The sequence below is a fragment of the Capricornis sumatraensis genome, chromosome 21 (assembly GCF_032405125.1).
Source record: "Capricornis sumatraensis isolate serow.1 chromosome 21, serow.2, whole genome shotgun sequence".
Lineage (NCBI taxonomy): Eukaryota > Metazoa > Chordata > Mammalia > Artiodactyla > Bovidae > Capricornis > Capricornis sumatraensis.
The window spans coordinates 46139655-46159512 of NC_091089.1; the positions used below are offsets into that span (position 1 = coordinate 46139655).

Below are 19858 nucleotides of genomic sequence, written 5' to 3' on the forward strand. Positions count from 1 at the left end.
ATTTCATATAAATACTTTTGTTCCCCACTTAGTTGTGTTTATTTTTTTATATTTATTTATTTAGTTAACTAGTTGGCTGCCCTGGGTCTTAGTTGTGGCATGTGGAATCGAGTTCCCCCACCAGAGATTGAACCTGGGCCCCCTGCATTAAGAGCATGGAGTCTTAGCTCCTGGACCACACCTTTTATGTTGTATCCATTCACATAGAATTAGAAGTATTTTTTATACATTTATTTTTTAAGAACCTGGGTCTCCTGTGTTGCAGACAGATTCTTTACTGTCTGAGCCACCAGGGGCCCTTTTAAATCCTGTAGAAATATTAAAAGTGGAGTTAAAAACCAAAATTAAGGTGTTACTGATTTTTATATTTGTTCATGTATTTGCCTATTTGCCTTTCCTGGAAGACTTCCTGTTTTTCAGCAGCTTTGTGTTGTCTAGTGTCCTTTCTTTCCTTTCTACTTGAAGTACTCCCTGTAGCATTTCTTGTATGGTGGGTCTAGTGATAATAAACTCCCTTAGCTCTGTTTATCAAGGAATGTCTTAATTTTCCCTCCCTTAAAAACAAGGCTGTTTTGCCTGATACAGTTTCTTAGTTCACACTTTTTCTCCCCTAGAAGGTTTCTGTTGAGAGATTCACTGACACACTGATTGAGTATCTTGCATGTGATAGGATGCTTTTCCCCTGCTACTTTCACAGTTCTCTTTGTCTTTCAGCAGTTTGATCATAATGTGTCTTGGTGTGGGTCTCTGTGTTTATCCTGCTTGTAATTTGTCGAACTACTTGGAGTTGTAGATCTATGTCTTTCCTCAGATTTGGGGTTTTTTTGGCTTTTATTTCTTCAAGTAGTATCTGTCCTTTATCTCTTCATCTTCTGGGACTCCTATGTGTATACATTGGTCCATTTGATGGTACACCATAAGTTCTTCTCAGATTCCGTAATTTCAGATAACCTATCATCAGGTTCTCTGATTTATTTTTCTACATGTTAGAGTCCACTGTTAAGCCACTCTAGTGAGCTTTTCATTTCAGTTAATGTGTTTTTCTGCTCTAGAATTTATTTTTAAAATGTCTTCTTATAGTTGCCATTTTACAGTATCTATCTCTCTGTTTGATATTCTCATTTTGTTGTATAATTTTTCTGATTACCTTTGTGAGTGAAAGTTGCTCAGTCCTGTCCAACTCTTTGCAACCTCAAGGACTGTATACTACCTGGAATTCTCCAGGCCAGAATACTGGGGTGGGTAGCCTTTCCCTTCTCCAGGGGATCTTCCCAACTCAGGGATTAAACCCAGGTCTCCCGTATTGCAGGCAAATTCTTCACCAGCTGAGCCACAAGGGAAGCCCAAGAATATTGGAGTGGGTAGCCTATCCCTTCTCTAGCTGATCTTCCCGACCCAGGAATTGAACTGGGGTCTCCTGCATCGCAGGCAGATTCTTTACCAACTGAGCTATGAGGATTACCTTTAGGTCTTTTGTTAGTGTTTTTCTTTAGCTGTTTGAGCATATTTAAGACAATTTATGTTAAATTCTTTGTATAGTATGTCTTATACCTTTCTTTCTTTGGCAAGTCTGCCATTTTTTTTTTCTTTCCTTGAATGAGCCATGTTTTCCTGTTTTTTTTTGTTGTTTGCTTGTAGTTTTATTATGTTATTATTGACATACATCACTGTAGGCCCTGTTTTTTTTGTATGCCTTATTTTTTTTGTTGTTGAAAACAATGCATTTGGAAAAAACATAGTCAATCTCCCTTTCTTTTCAGAGTTGCTACTTCTTAGGGAAGACCCTCATGTGTTGTGGGATCAACCATTAGTGAGGGCTTAATGAAATGGCAACCCATTCCAGTATTCTTGCCTGGAGAATTCCACGGACAAAGGAGCCTGGTGGGCTACAGTCCATGGGGTCGCAAGGAGTCGAACACGACTGGGCGACTAACACACAATGTCTTCTTAGGCCTTTTCTGGATGTGTGTCTTGCTGCCCGTGTGTATGTGCTCTTTTGATGTCCCCTTATACATGGCTGCTTCTATGTGTCTTAATTCCCTAAGAGTCTCACATTGATTTTTTCTCTGGGCCTCACATAGTCTGTTGTATTCCTCTCTTTTCTAATCTCTTGCCACAGGCATCTGGGTCTTGTAGTTTCCCTGCAGCTTTTACTGTTCTTCCTGTTTCCTTGGGCTTGTCCTCATGTTAGCTTTGAGCTGTGTTGCTCTTTTGCTGTGTGAGCTCTCAGTTAGGTGACACTGAGACCAGTTCCTCAGGAAGCCCTGCAGATTGCTCTACTCCCTCTGGTTCAAGGGAAGGAACTGGGAATTGGGCTCCCATTTCTTCCAGGTCAGGGCTGGGAATGGCTTGGCAAGGGAGAATTTAAAAAACCAGGAAATTCCTGCTGTTCTGAATGTGGTTTCTTGATTGGATATTTGCTTGGTTTTTGTAGACCCTTGTTTCCATCGTGCCTGTGAAGTTCATGTAGCCAGTATGGACTTGGCTTTTTAAATGTTTCTGTGGCCAAATGAGGGCCTGGAGCCTCTTGGTCTGCTGTACTGCTCACATTGCTTCTCCAGATAATATTCGTTTTTGCTCAGTTAATATATCAGTGATTTAACTCAAAGGACTAAAAGCATTTAAAGTTAGATTTACTCAACTATCAATACTTTGGGAAATGCAGTATGAAGTTGTCAGTTTTTTACACTGAAATTCTCATACTGAAATCTTCATTCTGTTGATTTAGCTGCAACATTTCTTTTTATTCAAGAAAAGGGAATTGTTCTTAGAAGTGGTATGAATTTCTGTCTGATTTGGGGGACAAACATCATGGAATGGACATAAGTCAGGTCTATTCTTTCACTGCTGTTGGATGCTATGATTTAGGACTTACATTTTTGTGTGTGATGGAAGATGAAGAGAATTTAGGGCAGTCCAAACTAATTTGTGGCTCCAGTAAATCAAGATGCAGGCAGAACTGGGTGCTGACTTCATACTGTCTTGGAGGAAGGGGAATGTGGAAATAACCATAGAAGTCTCTGGTTGTGTGATTCAGATTCAGCTGGTGTTCTGAACTCAGAATCTGTTAATGGATTTAATGGATCTAAAGCAGACTTTCTTGTTAAATAGATTCCGTAGTTCTTTTGTGGAGGGTTTGCTAAAGTCTTCCTCAGTATGCATCTTGTCAGTGTTGAGAGATAGGGAAACATCATGTGGTTAGAGAATGATCATTTAAAATTAAAAATAAGTTCTCTTCTAATGAGAACTGTTTATTTATTGTAAAATAAACAGGTAGACATGTAAAACAAGCAAATAATTAAGTAAAATGTTGTCTGGTGAATATGCCTGTGACCATCTCTGAAGTCAGTTGTAGAGCGTCGCCCTCTCCGAGCTTCGCCCTCTCCCCAAGAGTTCCCATCACATCCCATTCCTCCCTTTTTCCTTCAAAAAGCAGCCGCTAGTGACTTTAGTAAGTTTAATCTTTCCTGATTAAAAAAAGCCTCCAATGTCTTTTAAATTTCATTTAGTATATAGGTCCTCTATCCTTTTGTTTTCCTTCAAGATTATTTGTTAAAACTCTGGGGCTTGTTCACCCACAGTCTCCTTCACTCAGAGCTGTGCCCTGCACATGTTTGTCCTTCCTGTAATTCCTGTAAGTTGTAGCTGTGTCCAGAAGTTTGATCAGAATTTGCTGTCTTTGGCAAGGTTAGAAGCTATGCTGTGATAGGATCTCATTGTAGCCATGTTGAATGAAGCATATATTTTTATTTATGAGGGAAGATTTGTTATAGGATTCCTTAAGACAGCAGGAATTTCTATACAGGCATACCTTGGAGATATTGCAAGTTTGGTTCTAGGCCACCACAATAAAGCAAATATCATAATAAAGCAAGTTGCATGAATATTTTGGTTTCACATATAAAAGTTATATTTATACTAGACTGTAGTCTATTAGTATGCAATAGCATTATGTCTAAAGGAAAAAGTTATATAACTTAATTTAAAAACACTTTATTCCTAAAAAGTGCTAACCATTATCTGAGCCTTCAAGTGAGTCCCAATTTTTTTTGCTGGTGGAGGGTCTTATCTCAGTGTTGCTGGATGCCGACTGATCAGGGCAGTGGTGGTTGGAGAGTTGGGTGACTCCGGTAGATTCTTAAAACAAGACAGTGAGGTTTGTTGCATTGATTGACTCTTCTTTCAGGAATTACTTTTCTGTAGCATGCAATGCTGTTTGACAGTATTTTCAGTTCAGTTCAGTTCAGTCGCTCAGTCGTGTCCGACTCTTTGTGACCGCGTGCAGAGGAACCAGAGATCAAATTGCCAACATCCGCTGGATCATCGAAAAAGCAAGAGAGTTCCAGAAAAACATCTATTTCTGCTTTATTGACTATGCCAAAGCCTTTGACTGTGTGGATCACAATAAACTGTGGAAATTTCTGAAAGAGATGGAAATACCAGACCACCTGACCTGCCTCTTGAGAAATCTGTATGCAGGTCAGGAAGCAACAGTTAGAACTGGACATGGAATAGCAGACAGGTTCCAAATAGGAAGAGGAGTACGTCAAGGCTATATATTGTCACCCTGCTTATTTAACTTATATGCAGAGTACATCATGGGAAACATTGGGCTGGAGGAAGCAGAAGCTGGAATCAAGATTGCCAGGAGAAATATCAATAACCTCAGATATGCAGATGACAGTGTTTTACCCACAGTCAAATTTCTTTCAAAATTAGAGTCAGTTTTCTCAAACCCTGCTGCTCCTGTATCAGCTGAGCTTATGGAATATTCTAAATGCTTTGTTGTCATGTCAACAGTCTTCACAGCATCTTCACCAGGAGTAGAGTCTATTTTAAGAAACCACTTTCTTTGCTTATCCATAAGAAGGAACTCTTCATCTGTTCAAGTTTCATCATGAGATTGAAGCAATTCAGTCACATTTGTCAGGCTACCCTTCTACTATTTTGCTCCTTCTGCCACATCTGTAGTTACTTCCTCCACCAAAGTTTTGAACCCCTCAAAGTAGTCTGCCAGGGCTGGAATCCACTTCTTCAAAACTCCTGTTACTGTTGGTATTTGGACCTCTTCCCATGAGTAATGTGTGTTCTTAATGGCTTCTAGAAGGATGGATCCTTTCCAGAAGACTTTCAGTTGACTGTGATCAGATCCATCAGAGGAGTTACTGTCAGTGGCAGTGTTGGCTTATGAAATGTGTTTCTTAAATAATAAGACTTGAAAGTGGATATGACTGCTTGACCCATAGGCTGCAGAGTGCATGTTGTGTGCAGGCTTGGAGACATGAATCCCATTGTCCATCACCCCCAGAGCTCTCAGGTGACCAGGTTCATTTTTGATGAGCAGTCGTATTTTGAAAGGAACCTTTTTTTCAACAGAGGGCTTAAAACATTAGGTAAATCATGTTGTAAACAGATTGGCTGTCATCCTGGCTGGCAGATTTAGCATCCTTCTTAGGGGCCTAGGATTTTCAGATGGCGTATAAATACTAGCTTCACCTTAGTCACCAGCTGCATTGCCTGCTAATGAGAGAGTCAACCTGCCATTTGAAGCTAGTGACTTTTCCTCTCTGTAGCTGTGAAAGACCTATCTTCTTCCAGTAGAGGCCTGATTCATCTGCACTGAAAATCTATTGTTTAATGTAGCATCTTCATTAATGATCTGAGCTGGATCTTCTGAATAACCTATGATGGCTTCTTCAACAGCACTTACTGCTTCTCCTTGCACTTGTATGTCATGGAGACAGTTTCTTTCCTTCCACCTCAAGGAGCAGCCTCCACTAACTTCACATTTATCTTCTGCAGCGTGCTCACCTATCAGCCTACACAGAATTGAAGCGAGTGAGGATCTTACTCTGGATTATGTTTGGCTGAAGGAAGTAATATGGCTGGTTTGGTCTTTTATCCAGACCTCTAACACTTGCTCTGTATCAGCAGTAAGGCTGTTTTGCTTCCTTATCGTTCCTGTGTTCTCTGGAGCAGCGCTTTCAATTTCCTTCAAGAGCTTTACTTCCGCATTCACAACATGGCTGGCTGTTTGGTGCAGGAGGCCAGCTTTTGGGCTGTCTTGGCTTTCTCACTGAGCTTAATCATGTCGAGCTTTTGATTTCAAGTGAGAGAAGTGTGACTCTTCCTTTTACTTGAATGTTTCATGGCCATTGCAGGCTTTCTCATCAACCTAATTCTAATCCTGTTGTGTCTCAGGAATTAGACCGGACTGAGGAGGGGGATGGGGAAGCAGTCAGAACACATCCCGCATTTACCAGTTAAGCTTGGCGTCTTACATGGCTATGGTTCATGGCACCCCAAAATAATTGTAATAATAATATCAAAGGTCACAGAAACAAACATAATAGCAATGAGAAAATTGAAATGTTTCAAGAATTATCAAAATGTAGCACAGAGACATGAAGTAAGCAGATGCTGTTGGAAAAATGGTGCTGATAGACTTACCTGCCACAAACCTTCGATTTATTTAAAAAATAAATATAGTATCTGCAAAAGCTCAGTACAGCATCATACCATAAAACGAGATATGCCTGTGTTATGCCTAAAAGGGTGTTGGATTTAGCCCATTTTATACTCCGTTCTTTGTCCAGCTCAGTATGACTTGTGATAACTGAGCCGTAATTTCTACTTACTGGGGAGGATGAGTTGAAATGGATGATAGCTTGGAACATTTCCTGTTCCCAAACCCCATATTAGTTCATCAGGCAGTTCTCATCCATGGGCGTGTTGTTGAGCTCAAGGTGTTTCCATGAGCAGGAGCCTTGCCATTGTCCTCTCTGCTGCAGGAGTGTGGGGTCACTGTCAAAGGTGGTGGTTTTTCTGTTTAGCCACATTTTTACCTGCCTTTTGAGAAGCATGGAGAATTTTGCTTTTGCTGTGTCTTGCTGAACACTATTAAATTCAGAGGGAAAAGGCAAATAAAATGGTATTGTCCTTGGAACCGTTAGAATTTGTAAAGGAGACGTGATGAATGATGGAGCACAGGACACAGCAGACCGTCGAAAGGTTGTCAGTAGTGCCGCTCAGGGCTGGGGTCCGGGTGCCAGGAAGCAGTAGGTCACTGGGTTCCTGAGGCTGTGGAACCAGATCTGGATAGATCCAGCAGCCTGCCCACCCTCCCCATCCCTGAAGCTGTGGGAAGAGGCTGAGTGAGACACTCTTCTAGGCCTGTGGTGCTAAGTCAGGGCTCGGAGGCCGCTGTCATCTGGGTGAAGTGAAGTCCTTGTGACATGTCATGCTTGACCCTGTGGTTTGTACTGTGAGGACAGCGTGGGGCGTGGGGACAGAACTTCAGGCCCCGTGGAGCCACCTGCCATCCAGCCTTTCACAGGAAGAATTGCTTCTTCATGTCGACCCGGAGTGGACTCCCGGACACAGTGGACAACCCCCTGTGGACTCTCCAGCCAGGACTGCAGACTCTGGGCTCTTGTTGCTACTTGTGTGCCGACTAATCACAGAGCGAGTTTCTTTCCCTTTTTTGTGTTTAGAATTAGAAGATTATCTTTCAAATAAGCTACAGCATAATTCAGTGATTTATAGTTGGATTCTTTGTTCATATTTTAATTTTCAAAGATTGATATATGTTAGGCTTTTTGAAGAGAGATGTAAAGTATATATAATGAAAGACTGAAATAGCTCCGTTTTTATACATAAGCAAAATGGAGGTTTCTTAAAATAGAAAATCAGTAACTTGCCTTTGAATAACACACTGGCATTTTACGTGTTTTAAACTATTTTGTGGGTTCAGTATTGAAATAAATAGCTTTTAGCTGAAATGTGAAGGCTGTCTTATTTACTCCGTGAGTTTTTTTTTAATTTTTTAATTTTTAAGAACAGGGATTTTAAGGCTAGCTGAGCTACTTCCATATAATAATTATAGAGTTTTTCAAAATTTTTACATCTTTTACAATGATACATGAACAGTTCCATTCTTCTTTGCTAATACATCTGTATTAATAAATAGTCTAACTTTTTAAACATTTCCACCACTAGATCAATGCTCAACTATGCAGAATTTACTTTTATTTTTCTTAGAGTAATCAGAATTGGAAGAGGCTGTCACGTTTTTCCTGATGATTATATGTAGAATCTGATTATCCGTTAACCGTATCCAGACAGGATTGTCTCCACAGGCTGAGAAAACAGGCCGAGGGAGGGTAGTGTGAACCATGAGCCCACCCTCTGCAGGCGTGGCCCTGGAGCCTCTGTGACCCAACCTGCAGTGGACTGCTGGCTAAAGACGGAGCAGGCTGCCCCGCGGGAATGGTTAGAGTCTCTGTCTGGGTCTCTGGGAAGGTTCTAGGGCCAAACTTGTTGGAGTCTAGATCTTACTATTCATATGTGGTCCAGGGACCATCAGCAACAGTACCGTCTGGGAGCTGGTTAGAAATGCAGGGTCTCAGGCCTCCCAGACCTGCCGGTCTAAAACCTGTGTCCCACTAGGCTCCTCAGGGTGCACAAGCACCTTCAGCTTCAGGGAGCTCAGGTCCAGGTCATTGGTTTCCCAGATGGCTGAGCATCACAGTCATCTGTGGAGCTCGTTAAAACCGTAGGATCCTGACCCAGTTTCCTGACAGACTGACGACTAGATTTGGGGTTACCTGGCCAGATGTGTAACTGCTGGTCTGAAGTGGGTCACCCCTGGCTTGTGGGGGCCTTTTAGAGAGAGGGGATGTCACCTGCCGAATATGTTGAGAGGGCCTATGTCTAGCCTTCTGTGAGTATCCTTGTCTCTGGGCCTCCATCCCTTAGTGGATGTGGCACTCCTGAAGAGGCCTGCAGACCACTGGCCCAGCGTGCCAGCCTGTCTGCGGTTCCAGCTGATGGAGACGCACGTCTCAGGCGGTCCTGCTGCCCAGCCTCCATCCCTTCTTTTCCAGTTCCCATGGAAACAGATTGCAGGGAAACTGGGCACGGTACTGTCTTTACTCTGTTCTGGGATCTGAGGTCTCTGTGTTACCATGGGAACCGGGAGGGAACCGGATGGTAGTGGAGCAGCTAGACTGCTTTCCAGTCTCAGTGGCACCCCCATCCTCACACCCAACCCTCTTCTGCCCAGTGTACCTCTGAGCTCAGGATGCAAGCTGCTGAGTGTGGCTGGGACTTGCCCTGGAGACAGTGTGTGTTGCAGGGAAAAAGTGGGGCTCCTAGAGCACCCTTGAAGGTACCAGTCACTGCCTTTTCCCCCAGGCTGCCATTTCTGGGTGTTGGTTTAAGTTATTGCGATATCACCCTTTTTTATTGTTTCTTTTATGATTTTGTTGAATGTAATAACATTTTTATTCAAAGGAGGTGAAGATATGAATCATTTTAATAGGAGTGATTCTCTGATTTAGGGATTACCTGCGGCTGGTGGGTGAGCCTGGCTCATGTGTTGGGAAGGACAAGGGCCTTGTGGGGTGAACAGCAGGGCCGGGGGTGGGGGGCGTGCCAAGTCAGGTGGACATTTGGCCTGTGGTAAGGAAAAAGAAGTGTACCTGATGGTGACCCATTTAAGTAATTGTTTGAAGATGAGAATATTAAATTCCAGTCTAGGAGGCCCTGGATTGGAACTGAGTGACGTTCAGTGAACCCCACCCACTCACAGCCCAATTGACTTACCACACCACCCTCATTGCACCCAAGCATCTGACAACCAGGCAGTGTTGTCTGTGCCCTTCTTCCCTACTCCCCATTCCTGCCTTGGCTGTGTTTTGAGGGCCTCCTGGGTGTTCTGAGGGTACGTGCATGCCATCATATATTTTCTCAGCACTGCTGCCTTATGGTTACATTAACGTTCCCCTTAATAGATGAGGAAACTGAGGCTCAGAGAGGTTGTGTGGCCTGTCCGGGTGGAGTGGTGGATGTTTAGCAGAATGCTTATTCTGAGCCCCGACTGTTTGACCCCAGAGCCATGCTTGCTCCTCTGAACACAGCACTTCCATGCGTGAGTGGCTGTGTCACAGCCAAAGCTGGGTTTGAGCCCCACCTTCATTCTCTGTCGTGGCCTCTGACCCCAACCCAAATGAATAGGCAGCTCCTTGCTCTTTGACATTAGTCTTGCATATTTACTTACAGTTATTTTTGTATTTCCAGTGTGTTTATCAGTATATTCATTCTTTCAGTCAAAACAGACAAAATTTAGTTTTAATGATTTCATGCTTCCTCTTGGGATATTTGGGGGAACACCAGCCTAGAAGCTGTTTGGGTAAAAAGCAGTAGAGCTTGCCCTCCTGTGAGGAACGTGATCATGCCGCCTCCTTCTCGCTGCCAGAGCACGCGGAGTGGGAGGGGGGATGACGATGCTGCTGTGACCCTCCTGTCCCTTCAGGAGGGCTCCCATCTGGAGGAAGAGGCTCTGGAGAAGAAGGGAATAGAAAAGGGCTGGTTTTAGAGGGGAAGAAGACACTTTTCTCAGTGTGGAGAAGGTTGCCCGTCAGGCTGTCAGTGCAGGGGGAGGCCCTCAGTCCTGGGGCCGCCAGACCCTGGCCTGCTGTGGCGGGTGGTGGGAGCAGGGGCAGTGACGCCAGGCTCCAGACTCGGTGCTTACAGTTTCCTCCTGCTGCCAGAGCCCTGCAGTTTTCTTGGTTGGATTCCTAGAGCTCTCTCATCCAGATCTGACTGTGGCCGTATAAGACAGACAGCCTCACTCAGTGCCGTGAGCACTGAAGCAGGCTGAGTGCACTGCTGAGGACGCAGTGGTTTCTGTAGTGTAGTGCATGCTCTGAAGCCGTGGAAACTCAGCAACAGTAGGCACACCGGCCCAGCTGCTGCAGGGCAGCACCTCCCACCCCTGGGTGATGGGAAGGTTGGTCCTGTGTTACAGGAGGTCTGTCTCCTTTGCTGGGGACGCTTGATGGGATTCACGGTACCTGCAGTGGTGCTTCCCTCATGGATAACACTCGTTTGCTTCTGGTGTGATGAGCACACACGCTGGCCTTTGTTACTGAGACAGGGGAAACTGGGTCTGATGAGCCCTGTTTGCTTGGCCAGAGGCCTCTAGGCGCACGGCAATGGGTTGTGTAGTCCCATTAGTCGACCACGCAGCCTTTCCCCTGAATTCTCTGCCCCTTCAGCAGCTGCTCTTCAGGACAAGTGCACTGTTCCATCCAGCCTTCCAGGGAGCCAGGAAACTCTCTCACTGTTTCCATAATGGCTGACTCTGCCTTTTAAAGGCAAGTTTCCTCTTTGTCATTAAAAAAAAAAAATTTCTTTGGCTCTCCGGGTCTTAGTTGTAGCATGTGGGATCTTCGTTCTTTGTTGTGGCATGCGAGATCTTTTAGTTGTAGCCTGTGGGATCTGGTTCCATGACCAGGGATCGAACCTGGGCCCCCTGTGTTGGGAGCATGGAGTCTAAGGCCCTGGGAAGTCCTGTACTGTTTCTTTAGCATTGACTGGTGGTGTGTTCTATACGTGGCTTCTTATTAAATGAGCAGCATTTCTCTGAGGGTGGTGCCATCTGCTTGACAGATGAGGAAGCTGAGGCTCAGGGTTAAGTAACGGCAGAGCTGCAGGAGCCCTAGACTGGGGTAAATCCCGGGCCGTCTGCCTCAGAGCCTGGCCTTTTGCCCTCTGGCCTGTCTGTATGGACAGCTCTCCTTCCAGTGTGTTTTGAGTGGAGGAGGGTTGGCCCTGCCTGTGCTCCAGATGTCCAGACTGACCCTCCACAGGGAGCACCCTCTTGGTGTGCATATCTCATGGCCAGAGCCTCCTTGGGTCCTAGGCTCTTGGCGCTTTGTGCAGCTGAGGCAAGGCAGAGGGATTAGAGTGACAAGTGGGTGACTGGCCGAAGCCCCAATGTGATCAGTGCAGTAGAACCAGCATTTATTGGGTACCTGCTGTATGCTAGTCCACATAGTCAGTGTTGTGACTGCAAAGATTAGCAAGAAAAGTTTCCATCAGAAACACCTCCACAGAGATAGGTGCAAGTGCCATGGGGACAGAAACTGGCTTTCTTTTGCTCACTGCTGTCTCCCCTGCACCTAAAACAGTGCCGTGCAAGTCAGGACCCTACAAGTTACTGAACGAGAAGATGCAGCCTGTGAGGTGTTCTGTAGGCCAGAGTGTGAGGAGGTCATGGGGGAGGCACGGGCGTGCAGGTGTTGGCCCAGTGGCTGTGACGGGTGACAGGGCTGTGGGAGTGCATGTGGGGAGTGGGCTCCGTGGCCCATTGTTCTCTTCTGCTCCCAGCCGCCTTCCCTTGCTTCTCATACTCGTTACTCCTGCGGGGCCCCCTTTTCATGGCCTACCATGCCCATTGTAAGCTGATTTTATCTGTGGAAAAGTGGGGTGAAGGAGAGTGCTAGCTGAGGAGCTGCCCCCTCACTCCAGGCTGGGAGAGGTGACTTTGGCTGGCATCTACTCTTCAGCTGACCTGACACACTCAGCCTAGATCAGGGGCCCTTTGGTCAGAGTATGTGCGCCCAAGAACTCTGGCTCTGCACCAAGGCCTTGGCCCTTCTGCACCTTCCCCTTTGGGCATGTTGGTGTCATGGGCATGGCCTGAGCTGGGCCTGGGACAGTGGGGATTGTCTCAGGATCCCTTGAGCCCACAGGCGGGAATTTCATGTGGGCACTCTGCCCCTCCTCAGCCTCTTCCTTTGGCTGGTTTGTGTCTGTGGGAGAACCTGGAGCTCAAGTCGAGACTGACACCCAGTTCTGGTCTGGCTTTGTCCTCATCCCGCATCCCCTGAGTGTGTGCTCTCCTCCTGGGCTTCCTTGTCCTCCTCCCTGAAATGAAGGGAAGACGGAAACACTATGGGCACCTCCCCCATCCCCCCCACCCCTGCTCTAAGATGATATGAGCAGGTGGTGATATCTGTGCTGACTTATTAGGGACAGTTTTCCTGTTTAAGTATGTGGGAAGTATTCTCCAGCTTGGTTTGTATAGAGCTCAGATTGTAGGTCCTTTCAGTTCAGTCGCTCAGCCATGTCTGACTCTTTGTGACCTCATGAACTGCAGCACGCCAGGCCCCCCTGTCCATCACCAACTGCTGGAGTCTACCCAAACCCATGTCCATTGAGTCGGTGATGCCATCCAACCATCTCATCCTCTGTTGTCCCCTTCTCCTGCCCTCAGTCTTTCCCACCATCAGGGTCATTTCCAATGAGTCAGGTCTTCGCATCGGGTGGCCAAAGTATTGGAGTTTCAGTTTCAACATCAGTCCTTCCAATGAACACCCACTGATCTCCTTTAGGATGGACTGGTTGGATCGCCATGCAGTTGAAGGGACTCTCAAGAGTCTTCTCCAACACCACAGTTCAAAAGCATCAATTCTTTGGTGCTCAGCTTTCCTTGTAGTCCAACTCTCACATCCATGCATGACCACTGGAAAAACCATAGCCTTGACTACACGGACCTTTGTTGGCAAAGTAATATCTCTGGTTTTTAATATGCTGTCTAGGTTGGTCATAACTTTCCTTCCAAGGAGTAAGCCTCTTTTAATTTCATGGCTGCAGTCACCATCTGCAGTGATTTTGGAGTCCAAAAAAATAAAGTCAGCCACAGTTTCCACTGTTTCCCCATCTATTTGCCATGAAGTGATGGGACCAGATGCTATGATCGTTTTCTGAATGTTGAGCTTTAAGCCAACTTTTTCACTCTCCTCTTTCACTTTCATCAAGAGGCTCTTTAGTTCTTCTTCACTTTCTGTCGTAAGGGTAGTATCATCTGCATATCTGATGTTATTGACATTTCTCCCGGCAACCTTGATTCCAGCTTGTGCTTCCATCAGCGTTTCTGATGATGTACTCTCCATATAAGTTAATAAGCAAGGTAACAATATACAGCCTTGACGTACTCCTTTTCCTATTTGGAACCAGTCTGTTGTTCCATGTCCAGTTCTAACTGTTGCTTCCTGACCTGCATACAGATTTCTCAAGAGGCAGGTCAGGTGATCTGGTATTCCCATCTCTTTCACAATTTTCCACAGTTTATTGTGATCCACACAGTCAAAGGCTTTGGCATAGTCAGTAAAGCAGAAATAGATGTTTTTCTGGAACTCTCTTGCTTTTTCGATGATCCAGCGGATGTTGGCAACTAGATCTCTGGTTCCTCTGCCTTTTCTAAAACCAGCTTGAACACCTGAAAGTTCATGGTTCACGTATTGCTGAAGCCTGGCTTGGAGAATTTTGAGCATTATTAGTGTGTGAGATGAGTGCAGTTGTGCGGTAGTTTGAGCATTCTTTGGCATTGTCTTTCTATGGGATTGGAATGAAAACTGACCTTTTCCAGTCCTGTGGCCACTGCTGAGTTTTCCAAATTTGCTGACATATTGAGTGCAGCACTTTCACAGCATCATCTTTCAGGATTTGAAATAGCTCCACTGGAATTCCATCACCTCCACTAGCTTTGTTCATAGTGATGCTTCATAAGGCCCACCTGACTTTACATTCCAGGATGTCTGGCTCTAGGTGAATGTGAGTGATCACACCGTCATGATTATCTGGGTCGTGAAGATCTTCTTTGTACAGTTCTTCTGTGTATTCTTGCCACCTCTTCTTAATATCTTCTGCTTCTGTTAGGTCCATACCATTTCTGTCCTTTATCAAGCCCATCTTTGCATGAAATGTTCCCCTGGTATCTCTAATTTTCTTGAAGAGATCTTTAGTCTTTCCCATTCTATTGTTTTCCTCTATTTCTTTGCATTGCACTGAGGAAGGCTTTCTTATCTCTTCTTGCTATTCTTTGGAACTCTGCATTCAAATGGGTATATCTTTCCTTTTCTCCTTTGCTTTTCACTTCTCTTCTTTTCACAGCTATTTGTAAGACCTCCTCAGACAGCCATTTTGCTTTTTTGCATTTCTTTTTCTTGGGGATGGTCTTGATTCCTGTCTCCTATGTAATATAATGAACCTCTGTCCATAGTTCAGCCGGCACTCTGTGTCTATCAGATCTAGTCCCTTTAATCTATTTCTCACTTACACTGTATAGTCATAAGGGATTTGATTGAGGTCATACCTGAATGGTCTAGTGGTTTTCCCCACTTTCTTCAATTTAAGTCTGAATTTGGCAATAAGGAGGTCCTTTAGGTTTTATCAAGTGTTTGGATTTGCTGAGGTAACATTTTAAAGGATGGTCTAATGGAATTGTCTCCTTCCCTGTTTGCATCTTGTGTGCATATTTGAAGCGTGTTTTACCTCTGACTACCTGGAGCCCATCGAGCTGTCCAGAGGTCGATGGCTTTGAGGTTGTATTATAACAGCTGCAGATTGTTGTACACTCAAATTCCAGAAATGAAGAACTGTGAGAAAGACCTGTACTGTCATGCAGACAGCCCTTTGTCTCAGACTTGGTTTCTATGCAGATTTTCTGGGCCCGTTTGCTGTGTCCTTTTTGTGCATATCTGTCCTATCTCCCTTGACCAGAGACATGGCCACAACTCTTTGCAACTGTACAGGCCATGGAATTCTCCAGGCCAGAATACTGGAGTGGGTAGCCTTTCCCTTCTCCAGGGCATCTTCCAAACCCAGGGATCGAACCCAGGTCTCCCGCATTGCAGGTGGATTCTTTATCAGCCGAGCCACGAGGGAAGCCCAACCAGTTGGTAGTTGAGGTTTTTTCCCGCTGGTAAGCAGTGTGGCGCACTGCTACAGTGCTTTGATTTGTCGAGGGTGGGACCATCCCTTCACCCCTTGGTGCTCCTTACTCTGAGGGTCAAGCAGTGTGGGGCCTCAGGCTGGGCCTCTTGGACCCAGAGCCTGGGGCTGGTCTGTCTGGCCGTCACCCAGGTAACCGGCACGCCAAAGAGGCCAGCAGTCCATGGTGCGTGGAAAGCAGAAACGAAACTGAGGTGCTGATCCCTGATGCACTGCACTTGCACTCATGTTGCTAGGTTTTTAGAAAAGGAGGTTTGGCTTCTTTGTTGACTTTGGCCTCTGTGCCCAGTGTGTGACCTTGTGTTGCCTAAACCTTGTGTCTCTGCAATTGAGCTTTCATGGTAGGGTTTGTCTGTGGAATGCAGTTCTTTTCTCTCCCCAGTGATTCTAGGGACACTGTGTTTCATATGAATTTTTGTAAACAAGTGGTAAACATATTCTGCAGCTTACTTAGTTAGGTTTTGTGGGTGTTCACGTTTTAAAAAATGTCTCTTCCTGTGGGAGTGTTTTTCCATCTCGCGTGCTCTATTTCCTTAGTAACTGTTGCTCTGTTATGGAAGCGACTTAACCATATATTTCAAGTGCAGTGTTGAATTGATTTATTTCCTGTTTAGTCCTGCCCATGTTCTTGGTATAAACAGCACATGTGTGTGTGAGTGTGTCTATGACAGGGTGATGGTAGTGTGCTTGTATAGAGGGGGCTCTTGAATGAGTCCATGTTACTCTGTGACCTTGCATCCTGGGTAAGTTGCCTCTTTCTCTCTTTATTCTTCCTCTTCCCTCCAGGTTTTCCTGATTTGAGTGTTACCAGGGTGTTGGAGATGACCTGAGACTCAGAAGTAGTGTGGGAAAAACAGTGGTTGGAAGGGTCAGAGACCAGGTGCTGATCCCAACTCCTGAGCACTCATTTCAGGGCAGAGTCTGTGACCTCTGTGGGCTTAGAGTCATCCCCATGGTTTGAGAAGGTTCAGAGCAGTGAGCTCCATGGGCCTGTATGGGGGCTTTGCTGTGTGGTGACCGTGGGATGGTCACACAGGCCCTGCCCCTTCAGAGATCAGAGCCAGAGGAGAACAGCCTCTCAGCCCGGATGCCGTCTGTCAGCTCCACTCGGGGCAGCAGGCTGGTTTGTAGGGTCAGCCGAGGCTCTCTACTCCTCCTCCGGGCACCAGGAGCCTTGATCCCACTCACCCATCCAGTAGACCAGCGGCCTCAGCCCACTCCTCCGTCGTCCAATAGAAGGGAAACATCCCTGTGGGGCTTGCTGCCCCAGGAGAGATGGCTGAGCTCTCAGCACCCTGCAGGCAGCCACAGCTCTTCTAGGGCCCCGAGCCAGATCACCTGGCTCTGTCTGCTTTTAGCCCCAGGAGTGGGCAAAGGGCCACCTCTGAGACCAGAAGGTAAGTAGGGCTTGTAATGGTGGGAGGCAGGCAGGACTGAGATGTGTTCAGCTTCTGCAGCTTTTTCCTGATATTTGACTGGTTCCTGAATTGTGAAAATGGACATGTGGCGCCTCTGCTGACTCCGGGTCCCAGTCACCCCCGCCTTGTTTGTCAGCCCAGTGGAGACCCACCCTTCGTTCTGTGTGTTTTTAGAAAGGGCATCTTTTCTGTGTTGTTAGTGGTTAGGAAGAAAACTGTTATGGCACTTAACAGTTTCATTTTCACTTGACAATGCTTATAAGGAGACTTCAAATGTATGTAGGAATATGCTTGTCATCAGTCAGTCAAGATAGTTGAAATAAATGCTGTCCCTTCAGCCTGTGTTGGGAATCACACATGTCATTCCCTAAACATCCAGGCCAAGACCATCTATGCCCAAGACCTCAGGGAGTTGTTACACACCTGTCTCCATCTCTCCTTTTTGAAGAAGCAAAGTTAAGCATTAGTGACTGTGACAGACAGGAAGAGAACAGAAAGGAAGAATGTGTTGTTTCTTCTGTTTCAGTCCCAGCCTCAGTCTTTGCCATAGCCAAAAAAACTTCGTTGTTTTTTTTTTTTTTAATTGAGGTAGCATGCCTTTTGCAACAAAACAAGATAATTAAACAACACTCCTCAATAAAACAGCAAAAGCCTTACTGCACTTGTGTTTCTCTTTGAGATCAAGGAAAGAACAAATACAGTCTGGTATTCCTGTGTTTTGAAAGCATCCTAGACTGGAGTAAAGGTTATCAGGGTTGTGAGGCAGGTGGACTTTTGTGTTTATCTGGCAGTTCTGTTCCCTGAGGTGGATGGCTCCAGGGCACATGGCACTTTAGACGCTGGTGTTGGCCTGCGGGATGCTGATAACTGTGGGTATTGATCATTCGATATGGAATGTTTAAATTCAGAGAAAGAACATTTTCTCACATTTTTCAAGCACTTCAGACCCACCAATTACATAAATGATTTTGAATTAAATTTTTTACCTATTCATTAAATTTGAGGACTCCTACTGGGCTGCACTTCATTAACTGAGATTATTACTGCAAGTACATGAGGGCAATGCAGTTGAATTTCTTGTGTAATATAATTAAGGTGCTTCATTAATACATAAGGGCTTCCTTCCGGTCCGTCTGTATGAGTGATGTTTTACTTTGTTACCTTATGTTTATAGCAGGAGGGTTTTAACAGAGGGCTTCTTTCTGTTATGTGCTGTTTTCTTAAAAATTTTTTTTTTCTCTAGTTTGAAAAAGAGGAATAAAGTGATATTTTCTAAAAATTGACTATAAATTGATTAGCATGAAGTGATAATAATGGAAAAAAAGGTTCGTTTTCTCCAATACCAGAGATTCATATTTGGGATTCTGTTTTAAAAGTCTGGTCCTTTGGGCTTTTTGTTGTTGATGTTGCTTCTTATATAGTTTAACAGCATTAAAATAGCTGATAAGTACTTATAAAGTACTTTTATTATCATGTTCTATGTAATATATATGAAACAGTTTATAGGTTAAATTTGCTTTTCCTTCATATTCTTGCAATAAATTTACCACTGGCCTTCAAGGGTCCCCCCCACTTCAAGGGTCACTTTTTGAAGCAGCTCAGCCCCCGTCCCTCCTGGTGTGCTGGCAGCAGTGGGTGTGGACCTCAGATCCTCCAAGACCTTGGGAACCTGCTGAGGAAAAGGGTTTCTCCTCCAGGTGTCTGTGTTGGATGCATGTGACCTTTGTCACTGTTCTTGGAGCTGCTCGGAGCCTCTGGCGGCGTCTTGTTCCGGGGACAGGACACCCTCATCCGGCCCCTCAGAGCAGCAGGAGAGGTTGCCCCACCGTCCCCGCAGTGTGGTTTCGGGCATGGCTCTGGGGGTGGCTTCGTTTTCTTTCTTGGCCTCTGTGGTCTTCTGAATTCAGGCTCTACAGATCATCAGGAAAGTGATCTCTTTCTTTTTAATTTCAGCAAGGGGAGAGGCAAAGCACAGAGAGCTGCAGATCAGACCTTCCTGAGCCTCCCTGCCTGGAGCAGCTGAGACCTCTGGAGAATGCTGGCTGCCAGGCCCTCCCTCTAAGGTGGGAAGGCTGGTGTCCATGGGACAGCTTCCTGGCTCCTGGGTCCACCATGGCCTCCATCCTTTGACTGGACAGCTGACGTGACCAGTGCCCCCAGCGTGTGTACTGCTGGACTGGGTGCCGTGTCAGGTACCACCTGCTCTCAGGCTGGGAGCCAGGCTGGTCAGCATCAGATGCTTCCAGAAGCCAGACAGCAGCAGATGGCCTCAAGCAAACTGAGATGGAGGTGACCTGAGGCCTCCTGGATGCTCCTGGGGACAGGACAGCTGAGGAGCTGGAGCCAGGCCTGCTGGGGAGCATTATGCAGGAAGCTGGCTCTCAGGCCACGAATGCTTTCACAGGTGAGACTCCTCCATTCTGAACTGAGCATGTTATTTCACTCTTAGTAGGTAACGAGACACTGAGCAGTTCTAGGAGCTGAATGTGTGTCTGCATTTAGGAGCTGAAGCCCTACAGTGTCTGGGGGCTCAGGCTGCCACGGGGAATGATTTTGGCAAATCTGTGGTGTTTTATCCTTTTCTGTAGCGAGGAGTTTGAAACAGCATCAGACATTTTATGATTCTGCTAAGTCGTAGGGCACACAGTGTCCCATGAGCCACTGCCCCTGAAAAAAATCCATCCCTTGCAGTGCATATGTCAGGGGGTCTGTCTGCCCAGAGCTGGGGGACTCGGAGGGAGCAGTCATAGCCGATGAGTACATTCTCCCTCTGAGCCTCACCCGCATGCAGGCGGTGTGGGTGGCGACACTGAGCGCTGACCCGCTCCTGTAAGGATTTGTGGACATGCCCCTCTCTG

General features: G+C 45.8%; 1 protein-coding gene across 1 annotated transcript in view; it reads left to right on the forward strand.

The window, feature by feature from the left end:
- The first annotated feature begins 19364 nt into the window (after positions 1-19364).
- The window catches only part of LDLRAD4 (low density lipoprotein receptor class A domain containing 4), a 53909-nt gene continuing 53415 nt past the window's right edge, over positions 19365-19858 (forward strand). Inside the window, 1 exon segment of the mRNA XM_068993773.1 lies at positions 19365-19404. Coding sequence (XP_068849874.1) covers positions 19365-19404 — 40 coding nt within the window.